General features: G+C 39.0%; 1 protein-coding gene across 1 annotated transcript in view; it reads left to right on the plus strand.

The window, feature by feature from the left end:
- Positions 1-12,460, plus strand: part of HCN1 (hyperpolarization activated cyclic nucleotide gated potassium channel 1) — a 334,018-nt gene that overhangs the window by 177,606 nt on the left and 143,952 nt on the right. The window contains exon 3 of the mRNA XM_036280637.1: positions 8,022-8,183. Within this exon, the coding sequence (XP_036136530.1) occupies positions 8,022-8,183 (162 nt within the window). The remainder of the gene's footprint in view (positions 1-8,021; positions 8,184-12,460) is intronic.

Below are 12,460 nucleotides of genomic sequence, written 5' to 3' on the forward strand. Positions count from 1 at the left end.
TAGAATTCCATTCATCCCATTATGTTTCCCTAATAGACAACGTTTAAGTCCTTATGTGGCGAAAATGTTTTGTTTAGTGTCTTTTTATTGCATGTTAACTATATTAATCTCTAATATTAAAAAATTTTTAAAGATACACTATGTAGGTAGCAATGTAATGTCTAATTTAAATATATATGATTAGACCCAGCCCTGGCCAGTTTGGCTCAGTGGTTGGAGCGTCGGCCTGTGGACCAAAGGGTCAAAGGTTCGATTCTGGTCAAGGGCATGGACCTCGGTTGCAGTTCTGTCCCTGGCCCTGGTTGGGGTCGTGCGGGAGGTAGCCAGTCAATGTGTCTCTCTTGCATCCATGTTTCTCTCTCTCTCTCTTCCTCCCTCCCACTCTTTCTGAAGATAAATGGAAGAAATATCCTTGGGTGAGGATTTAAAAAAATAAAATAAAAATAAATAAATATATATGACTAAATGTAAACATGTTTACCACCCTACAAACACTACTCTTTTCAATATTTTAGGTCAAAAACGTTAATTGAGATGCCAAACATTTATCCTCACTTGTGGTTTTCAACAAAGTTTATGAACATGACACCCAAAACATCGGAGTGGATTTTTTCTCACAGAATGTATGTAAAATAGAAGACATCATATTTAGGATATACTTAAAAAATATGCTAGTAAGAGACCACCAATCTATATCATGCATTTTAGATGTGTCTTGGAGACAGTGTGATAGAATTTGGTTAACTGAGGATTGGTGCACAAATTCTTTCTGAATTACATCTGAACGGAATGGAAAAATATGGCATATTCTTACTTGGTAACTTCAAGAAGTTTAACAGATACTTACTATGTGTCTGGAAGATCCTGTCCACAGGAAACGATTTATAGCGTGGCCAGAAGGAGATCGGACATTCTCGGCTCTGTGTACTTTGATAGCTGCCGCCAGCGCCCAGAGACTGAACTCCCTCTGACTTCAGAATATTCATCGTGAGGGGAAGTCTCCAAAACATCTGTTCTTACCAGGTTTAGGAACAGTTCTGCATTCCACTGTACGGTGTAATTTTGCCCTTCAAAAAGCACGCGTTTCTGTGATTGGTTTTGTATGCTGAGGAAATGAACTAGTAACAGAAACCAGAATAATTATACTATTTGTAGCTCAAAATGCAAAGATAACTAAATTTGTACGTCTTGGAGCAGGTAACATTACAACCCTGATAAGACAGCAGTTATAAAAAAGAGAGTGAGCAAAAGATGTACATGAAACTATAAAAATACAAATGAGACTATTAGCCATCTATTATGTCTAAAATGAATTGTTTCCTAATCCTCAACAAAAAAACACAATGTTTTGGAAATTCATTTGGAAGAGCTACGCAGAATTCATAAACTATTACTAATGTGGTCATTTGCCTTTTTATCCTCTTCACACACACACAGTGACACACACGTATGTAGCCACTTCTGACTGTTTTCTTATTTTCTACTGTGTACTAGACAAGGAGAGAGATTATTAAAGTTATATTTAAACATTTTTAAATTTCTTATTTGAGTTTGAAGATAAGATTTGCCCAAGAAGAGTTTCAGATAAAAATAATTATATTTATTAAACTAATAGTTTAGTGCTGACCTTATCCTGAAATAAAGTGTGTTTAGCGTTAAACTAGTGTAGAAGTTAATGATTCGGACAAAAAGTTAATCAAGTAGTTATAGCAGTTTGCTCTTGCCACCACAACCATGAGCATAATCAGGAGGCTAGAATTAAATCTTGTTTATTTCATGATTTGATTTTTATATTAATTCGTTTGTACTGTATTTTACAAAAGTGTCCGTCTGTCCACACAGAGAGGGAGAGCTGGCTTTCACCATGCGGAGGAGCTCGGAGTAATTGTTTGGATTCTTGCAGGAGAAGATCAGGTTACTGTCAACATTTGGTAGGGATTTGTTTTGAATAGAAGATGTTTTGAGACTAGGAAAAAAATAGTAAGAAAAGCTGCCGATGTATGTTTGGGGGGGGGCAGAGTCGAGGATATTTAAACACAGAATGTCACTTTCCTCTAGGAAACGAAAACTTGAAGCTGAAATTGAGCAGAATAGTCATGGGTTTGGGGAGAAATGGAGAGAGAGAGAATACACATAGGATCAGTGGGGTTAGGTATAGCCACGGCCTCCAATAGGGCTGCTATCCTTGAAAAATGTTAGTGGCCACAATCTTCCGTTTTCTCTCAGGTGTAGAAAGAGACTGTTTTGACTGATCAGAACGAACATTTTGTAGGGAAAAGGCAATGGAAACACACACGTTCTTAGTGAAGGGAGATTTGTGGTAGAGAGATTCAGGGGTGGTTCAATGCCAGAAGTGAGGTTAATGTATGGGCAGGATAGCCTAATAGAATGATCACCAAAGAAAAAAGAAATTTTTTTATCCAGCTCGACAAATAACTGCCTGAAAGTGGCAAAGGGGGTGGGGAATGAGGGCGGTGCCATCGGAATCTAAGGCCCAAGGGATAGGAAAGAACCGAACCAACTGCACTGGAGAAAGCTGCTGGAGGCGGATCTTTGGGCAGACAGTGCTGGGGACTCCTAAGTCTCGGGAGGAGCAGGCAGGAGAGGAAGGATTTCATGCCGAGGCTGGGGGAAGTACGAGTGAAGAGATCATGTAGGGCGAGTTTTGGAAGGGACCATGGAAAGAGGAACCCCGGGTAAAAGCACCCAGCATCACGAAGCCGCGACAATGCGTGCGTGAGATGGGAGAGTGGACCATTGTGTCTGGGTGTCTACAGAGGCTTCTAGAGCTGAGAGGCCCAGGTGGTTGATATTTCTGAAGGCATGCTCTGGCCATGGCTAAGGAGATCCCGGATAGAGTAGGGGACTAATAAAATTAATGTTCAAAGAGAGACTGTGAAGAGTGTTCTTCTTTCATAAACCAAGTAAAACCTCCAATAAGGTGTTATCCACACTCTGTACCTAAAACCTGATAAGATATCGTGGGGCATATTTAAGGTAAGGATGGCCAAAGGCACAGTAGGACTCTTACAATATTGATTTTACCATTGATTAGGATGAGTACACAGTAAATCCTAGACATGGGTGAGGTGTGAACAGACTGAGCATCTAAATGCTTGTATTCTGTTGTCAACGTAGGGCATAGATGCTCTATCACAAAGGTATGCCAAGTGATGCAGGTGCAGATTTATAAAGTAACCAAAGAAGCCACCCTTGTTTTACACCTTGAAAATGACAATAGTCTTTGTCATTTCTGGCCCATTTGATTTCCTTAACGTTGCTTTGATTAGAATTCTGAAGGTATCTTGGAAGCTGTGAATGAATATTGAGGTTATAGAAGCAGTCTGGCCTATAAGTAGCCCCTATCTGTGAAGTTGAAGACTGAGGACAGATCACTGAACGCTGTGAAAAGTGTTAAATTGCACCCAGCTGGTGTGGCTTAGCGATGCCCCCTACACCAAGAGGTCACTGGTTCGATTCCCGGTCAGAGCACATGCCCAGGCTGTGGGCTCCATCCCCAGTGGGGGGCATGCAGGAGGCCGCCAATCAACGGTCTCTTTCTTTGATGTTTCTCTCTCTCCCTCCTTCTCCTTTCTTCTCTCTCTAAAAAATCAATAAAGAAAAAAAAAGTGTTAAAGTGCTCTTGACACTTTTTGTGGTCAGGTAAAACATAGCAGATCAAATAATTAAGAACTGATTATGGCCCACTGATTTCAGAGTTGGGTAATTAGAGGGAGAGACACTGAAATCAGTGTATCAGGAAAGGATGTGGAAGCATCGGAAACTAACTCAGCTGACTCACGAATCTCTGCTGTACAACAGATTGGGACTGGGCCTTTTAGAAACAGAATGGGATACACACCGCCTCTGGGGAAACTTGCAAAAATCGTCCATACGGTGACAATTCCGCAAGTGTTAGGGCAGGACTGGGGGTTCTGAATTAAATTAGCTTAATCAGAGCATTCTTAATTTTGGAAAGTTGATTAGCTGTCTCATCTGAAGTCATTGGACTCCTACTGGGCAGAGTTCTGGAATTCTACTGTTATAAGAATAATTGGAGGGGGATTGTGACCAGATCTATTCTTTCACTAGGTCATATGAGCAACACAAGGTTCTGAGCTGGACTCACATAAAGAAGAGCCTTCTGCTGACATGTTTTGTAGTCTAGTTTTTGATGAAAAAAAAATTAAAGAAATGCCTTTAAAACTTATTTTAATTTTTTTTTCCAGTTAACTCTTATAAGTACCACTTGAATGTATACTGCTAGTGGTCAGAATGGCCTGTCTTTGTGTCTTTCACACCCTGAGCACTCCAATTAGGTTTTGAGTCAGATCAATAGAAAAATAGAAAATAATTAAAATTTTAATTCCCTAGTTTAAACCACAGAAGCAAAAGCGTCACACTCTTCAGATCATCAGTGGTTACTGATGCGATTATTTCCAACAACCTGCAACATTTTCATTCATTCGTGCAACAACCTACCGAGCGTCATCTGTGGTGGTGTTTTTGTGCAAAGTCAACTTTGCAGGAAGCAGTATTAGGATAATCGGTTTAGACAGGAATTCATTACTCAAGGGTGCTTACCTTGTAGATGGAAAAAACCAAACAGAAAATATTAATCGGTTAACGGCGTGGTTTGCTTGAGCAGGAAGTTCGGCACTGTTGCACATAGATTCAGGGAGGAGCCGCCCTCGGACACTCAGAATCGTGGCAAGGCGTAGATTAGGTGAGACGTTTCCTGCTTGGGTTAGCGTGACTACCTACAGATGTATGAGCTCCAGATGAACAGGTCTTCTCGACCCAGTCTTCCATGGGCAGAGTTTTAACAGGACCATTAATATTCTAAAGAACTAGTCCCACGGGATCGATGACGCTGCCTGCCAGAGTGTGTGAATTATAAGAGCTCCGGAGACAGTCAGGCTGGGCCCCAGAACGGCATCAAAATCAGCACTACGTCGTTACGTTCTCCTGTCAGAGATAAATCAGCGTGGAGATGCCTGGATGTGACCATTTGAAATTAGCCTCTGATATTGACCACTGTCAAAATATCCAAAGTTAGACAGCTCCAAAAAATGGGATCACATTTGAACACATAATGTTAAGGGCCAAAAGGGGAGACCGTTTATGAAATTAATTGTGTGAACTATGACTAAGCACTCTCTGTAGTAGACTTAGTTTATATAAATCTCAGACTAGTATTGTAGCTAGCATTGTGAGGTTGGGAATGGAAATGGGATGGAGGACAGACTTATTTCTAGGGATTGTCCTGTTACAATAGGAGTTTGGTAATCACATGGAGGCACCAAAAAAAAAAAAAAAAAAAAAAAGACAAGTGAAAGGAAACAATGTATTTCTAATACATTGTTAGAAAGGCTTTATGTTGCTATGAAAACCCTTATTTCCCCAGTAACTTCCTTTATAAAAGTAGTGGTTATGGCTCAGTCAGTGTGCTCAGTTGGTTGAGCATCTCCCATGCACTGGAAGGGCCCTGGTTCGATTCCTGGTCAGGGCACACACCCAGGTTTCAGGCTTGATCCCGTGTAGGAGGCAGCCAATTGATGTTTCTCTCATCAATATTTCTCTCTCTCCCTTTCTCTTCCTCTTTCTGAAATCAATAAAAAGACATTTTTTTTTTTTTAAATAGTGGTTATATATATATTTCTCTGGAAAACATTTCAGAAGTAATAGGGTTTACCTGAAGTAATTACTAAAAGCATATGTTATCCTTAATTCACTAAGTAATCCCTTAAGATTTCACAAAGAAAATCTAATTCAATAAAAACAATCTAGAAAATTCATAAAAGTCAACTCTACTAAGAATGCCACTAGTTCTCTGTAATAATATAGCTTATTATTGTTATTGTCATCCCAAGTCCCCCTCCACAGTCTGCTGACTGGGGATTGCTGCCTGTCGCCTTATAATGGACAGATTTGGCAGCGTTTCAGATAGTTTGTGTTTGCTGCAAAGAATCAACTTGAAAGGCAATTAGTTTCTTGTTGGATCCAGGAGTTTATGTTCTGTAACTTTACCCTATTTTTTCCACAGTGCGACACTTACCCAAAATACATATTGAACTTTTTTGACAGAAAATACTTGGGCATAAATATAGACTTCTATTACTAAACAAAAATGTTTACATCCATGGTGATTTTTTTCTACTTTAATAGTAGAAACCTTTTTTTTATTATGTTTTACTGTATTACTTTTAATGAGAAATTATTGATGAAAATGTTGATGCAATTTCTATTTACAAATCCAGTGGCCAAGAAATATCACAGGAAATAACATCAAAAGGACTTTTCAATGGGTTTGTCAAATACAAAAACAAATTTAAAAATAACTTAGAAGAAAATAATATTCACAGTGCCTTAATAAATTATGTGTATAGCTGTCTGAATATCAAAGTACATGAGCTGTCACCTTTAAATCTAGGACCTCAAATTTACTTTTAGAAAGAATTCCGACCAGTGTGTACATTTCCACAAAGCAAGATTTATTTTTTGCTCACTGTGTCAAAAAGAAAAATTGTTTAGTCCAGCCAGTATGCCTCAGTGGTTGAGCATCGACCCATGTACCAAGAGGTCACTGGTTCGATTCCCAGTCAGAACACATGCCCAGGTTGTGGGCCTGATCCCCAGTGGGGGGCATGCAGGAGGCAGCCAGTCGATGTTCTCTCTCATTGATGGTTCTATCTCTCTCATTGATGGTTCTATCTCTCTCTCCCTCTCACTTCCTCTCTCACTAAAATCATTAAAGGAAAGAAATTTTTTTCAAAATAAATAAAAGGAAGATTGTTTAAAGAAACAATCTGTGATTTTATAACAGTAAAACTAACGGTCCTGTCCCTTTACCTCTGCTTACCTCAATAGACATCTCTTAAGAATTATAGAAGTTTCCTTACAAAGATATGGTTTCTAAATCAAAATATAAATTTTTCAGGGCTTTTTTCAGTTTCTCAGATAATTTTGTGATACCTGTTGCCCTTACTTCAAAATTAGACTACTTTTTGGTGAATTATATAAAATGTGATTCTAAATATCTCAAGGTGGTGTGTCTTTGCATACTTAGCCATATTTATTAATTTCTAAAAAATATCAATAAGAAAGTTCATAGGAAAGGGTAGCCTGTGCTATACAAATAGTATATGTGGAAATAACCATTTTACTTTTCTTAAATATTGCACAACTGTTTTTTTAATCCAATCCAGGGAGCTGCTATCTCAAAGGTCACTATTTTGTTCAACATACACCATTCAGGAAGTTACTCCTCTCATATAGCTAAAAGTTAACTGCAACTGATTCTCAATCTTTATTTTTTCAATTAAACTCCCCTTGTTAATGGTTTTTAGTCCTTAGCTGCTTATTATTATTATTATTATTATTATTTGCTCCTTCAGTGAGTCCATCAGCTTAACAAGGAATGAGAAACAGATGAGGGTGGCTAGCACTTTATCAAATTTGCTACCTTGTTTTAAAACAGCCCCAAAAAACAGTAAATGAAAACTACTGGCACAAGCAGTGTTTTTAAAACACGACCCATACATTTAATGTATCCGCGTTATGTCTGTTCTTGGTGTAGAACCCACAGGTGGTTGTAATTCTCATACAGGAGCGTGCCAGGCTTCCCTGTAAAGATAAAGAAATGTAATTCTGTTTCCCTTTATAATAGTCCTTCTCATCTTTTTGTTTTATTTTATTGATTTTTTATTGATTTTAGAGTGAAAGGAAGGGAGAGGGAGAGAGAGAGAGAAACATCGATGAGAGAGAACATCGATTGGCCACCTCCTGCACGCCCCCCACCAGGGATTTGGCCCACCACCTGGGCATGTGCCCTGACCGGGAATCGAACCAATGACCTCTTGGTGCCTGGGCTGACGCTCAACCACTGAGCCACACCTGCTGGGCCTCATCTTTGTATTAAATCGGTTCTTACAGTACATGGTGTCAGTGACTACTGACATTGGTGATATTGATCGCTTAAAAATTGGATTCTGAGAATTGACTGCATATTTGGCCCACAGATCTTCCACATGACGTATGACCTGGCCAGCGCGGTGGTGAGAATCTTCAACCTCATCGGCATGATGCTGCTGCTGTGCCACTGGGACGGCTGCCTGCAGTTCCTGGTGCCGCTCCTGCAGGACTTCCCCCCCGACTGCTGGGTGTCGCTCAACGAGATGGTGGTGAGTACGCGGCCTCCGCGGGCGCCCCACTTTCCCGCAGTTCTCAGGCTCGGGCAGGAGGGTCTCACTGTCTCTCCGTAGGTGTTGGAGTGAACTGCACTTTGCTTCCATGGATCTAAAATCGGATGTTACGTTTCTTTTCTAAAACAAAATTCCATATACCGGCAGTGTTCCTGGGGACGTACGCGGTACAGCATCTCCTTTTAGAAATCTTACTCTGTGGCTATTGAGACATTGTATTTCAAAGGTACACGTACAATCATGCACACATATAATCAGAGTACAGAGTCCTTTTCAAAATCCCGACTGCTTAGAATAACTTCTTTGTTTAACGTGGTTTTAGCATTTTCTATATTCAAGACCTGCAATTGTAGGCATTATTAAACATACAAAGGCATGTGCTTCGGGTGGATATAACGTGCAATGATGTTTCAGATAGTATTCTTTCTAGGGAAAACTTAATGACAAGAGGAGGTAGCCTTTAAACTTTGCCCTAAAATATTTGAAGAAAAAAATAATCAAATTGAGAAGGCAAACACTGAGAAGCCAGAGGTTCACTGCTGATGATACTAGTTATTCTTGGTTATTGGATTAAAAATTATGCGATGTCATTTTGACATTGATACTAGATTACTTATGATAAAGTTGAGTGAATCCCTTGTGTCTTCCTCCTTTTCCATATCTTGTATTTTAAATGATTTATATTCTTACAGATTATTTTAAATCTTAACCATATTTCCATTTTATCTATATCCTTATCTCTATATACTTTAAATCCTCTTTAATTACATTTATATTTATATTTGTATTGTAATCTATTCCAATATATCACTAGCTAGTTATCCATATATGGCCTATGTTGAGAAACTCAGAATCCATGTTATAACTATATTATATCTTTAACAGGTAATTTGTTTGATATATTTATTTTTATATTAACTGTTTGTAATCTACATTTTATTTCATAGAAGTAGGTTCAGTACCTCTCAGCAATTTCCTTTGCAGTCTTTATAAATTCCTCACTAAAAGAATTCTTTAAATGTTATTTTTTTAAAAGTCAATCAATACCATGGTGGGTTACTTGAACTGGTGAGGTAGGAAATATGACTTGCAAAATGCTACTTGATATGGGATTACTCTTGGTCTGAATTTATAATGTTTGCTTTTGTTCCATTCAAAAAATGTTTGAATTGTAGAATTCTAGCTGAATAAAAATCTCAGATTAGTCAGATAATGTCTAATATAATTAATTTTGCAAATCTTGTCATTCCCATGATATTTGTGACTATGATTCAAGTGTTATCACACTAAAATCACCTTAGTTCATTATTAAAGGAATTAGATGTAATGCTTTTTGGTTTAAATTACAAATATCACAAAATATTTATGTTAAGAACCTAAGAAAATGAAGCTACGACACATGGGAACTTGCATATTAATTCTGATGTAATTTAGGGAATGACTTTACAGAATAAATAAGGAAGGGTTTGCAGCTAAATAATACGTTCCCAGCGCCACGTTTCTCTCTGAAGTCTTCAAGTTTGCTCGCAGGGAGTCTACACGTCCCCCCAGCAGTTTTGTAAAGACTGGCCACAGTTAGAAAGGTTTCAACATGGCAAATTGTGCATCGAGGGCCAGATGAATTCCCTAACCACAGAGTCTGGATTTGTTTTTGTAGTTGAAGTGTTTGTGTCACGAGGTGTTATTTAAAATAATTCTGGCTTGTGGGCTAATCAGTAAACATTTATACCAAAAGAAAGCTAAATGGGATATTAAATGGGGTACAAAATTTTCGCCGGAGTCCAAAGGAGAAATGGTTTGGAAAACGTAATCACAGTTACATAGCACGGGGTTGTGTTGTGTTAAAGCACACTCGACAGTAACCAGTGCCGTAACAGCACTGTGTTCACATTGTGTGCAACTATTAGATGTCAGCAAAACAACACCCAGCACCATAAATTTACACTAAGATATGTTTATTTGGTATTTCTTTACTTTTCCTTGTAAAACTGTCTTTGTTTGAAGTGTACAAGGCCTATAAGGACAAGAAACTTATTTCTAGTTTTATACTTTTATTTATTTGAGTAACATAATGCAAATATTTTAAGCCAACTCAAGGGCCATATGTTTTATTTTGTTGTGACTTGAAGGACTCTGTGCATTATTTCACCCTGAGAGATGCCATTCTAGAGGTCAGGTGATTTCACATATCACCTTGTATGTTTTCACATATCACAGAGATCCTATGCCAACCTTGTCTATGTTGATAATAATATGAATATCAATTGTTTATAATTAAATAAGCAATGATCAACAGTATTTGAAAATTATTTGTAAAGGAGTTATAATATTCATTTTAATTGCTCTTTTTTGGATGGTTTTTGCTTTAATAATTTGTACATCAAATTATATCTTCAAAAACAAGTAATCACTTGACCAACTCATGGACAATATACACAAAAATGCATAAAGTCCAAATTAATGATCTTCTAATGCTCTTCAGTTCTATATAAATAAGATAACAATGCATTCCAGAAAGAAAATAAGATGTATGAAACCTACTATAATGAATATTAGAGAAAAAGAGATATAAAATGTCCAGAGGGTTTAATTACTAAAATCTATGTAGAGGAGCCCTGGCCAGTTTGGCTAGGCGGTTAGAGCGTCGGCCTGCGGTCCGGAGAGACCCGGGTTCGGTCCCCGCTAAGGGCACGTACTTCGGTTGCAGTTTGTCCCCGGCCCTGGTTGGCCGTGCGGGTGGCAGCCACTTGATGTGTCCCTTCACGTCGATGTTTCTCTCTCTGTCTCCTTCCTCTCTCTCCCTCCCACTCTATCTGTACAAAAAATGGAAAAATATCCTCAGGTGAGGATAAAAAAAAAAAAAATCTATGTAGAGGAAATAAAAGATTCAATTGGAAAATCTAAATAACTACCCAATTTATTTTCATTTGAGACCATGTGGCAGGGATGCTGACTAGTAACCAAATCACCACACTATGCAAATTTCCCAGCCCTCTTCCAGTTCAGAAGGGCCCGGTGAGAGTTGTGGTCAAGTGTCTCTGAAGGGCTGTGTCATCTTTCACTTGTAAGCCTGAGCATTAAAGCGCTGGTGTGTGACCCTCCAGTTCCCCTCCAGAGGCATGTGTTCTCATTTGTCACCCACCAAAGGGCATAGTTTATCCATCCTAACTCACCCAGACAGCCGACTAGCAGAGGGAGAAGCTGGCAGAATTGAATTTAGGGACATGCATTCCAGAATGGCCTCCACCCCCAAAATGTCGGTGATTTTAGGCAAATCACTTAAGCTACCTGTACTTCAGCTCTGAAACGTGTGCATTTCTTCCTCTTTCGTTTCGGCCGTGTCATTAGTACCAGCCTTTGCCAGGGGTTACCGTAGCCCTGAAGGTGCACTAGAGAAGGAGGCGGAGGCCCTGCACGCGGTGCTCACAGTCTGTAAGATTGCATTCGGACCACCTCTTTCTAAGTGCCAAAAACCGAGAGACTGGCAAAACGTAGACTCCGCTCTGAAGGAGTCTATAAACCAAGGCAAAAGGAAATTATGTGCAGAAGCCGTTCACGGGGATTTGAATGGAGGCCTCTGAATTGTACACGCAGCCCAGAGACCTCTGACAGGGGACCAGCTCCAGTCAGAGAAAGAGCTGTTGAAAGCTACTTTAAGTGAATGATTTGAAAAACAGGAATATATGTCACTCATTTGCAAGTTTCCATACACAAGCAGAACACTGCAAACAAAGGTGGTTATATTATCTGCTGATATTCTAGCCAATGTATGAAGACAAAATTAAAATTCACTTTTTCTTTTACAAAGCCCAATTAACTACTTAGATAACGATCGATTGAAATAATATAACTGAGATCATAGAACTGAAAAATGAATCTAAAATATCTTGATTGAAAATGTATATGTCCTCTCCTGAGGGGCAGCAATGTGCGTGAGATCAATGTTTCTATAAATGAGAAATTGTGCTATTATGTTATTGATTTTTTTTTTCTAAATAGAGTGTATTACCACAGACATTTTTAAAAGTCCTGACAAATGGTAACTAATTTGCACTGTCACTATGTAGCTTTACTTAAAAAAAGAAAAGCATTCACAGGTCCGGTGAGTGACAGTAAGAGTAGGCGGCAGCCTGCCGAGCCCTGCCCTTCCCCTCTGCCTCCAGCGTCTGCCTAATGGGAAAACCAGCCTGGAGACTGCTGACTGGTCTGTACACAGACGCACAACCTCCTCGCAAGGCAACGATTCTCATTCTGTG

Source organism: Molossus molossus, unplaced genomic scaffold (assembly GCF_014108415.1).
Source record: "Molossus molossus isolate mMolMol1 unplaced genomic scaffold, mMolMol1.p scaffold_m16_p_3, whole genome shotgun sequence".
Taxonomy (NCBI): Eukaryota; Metazoa; Chordata; class Mammalia; order Chiroptera; family Molossidae; genus Molossus; species Molossus molossus.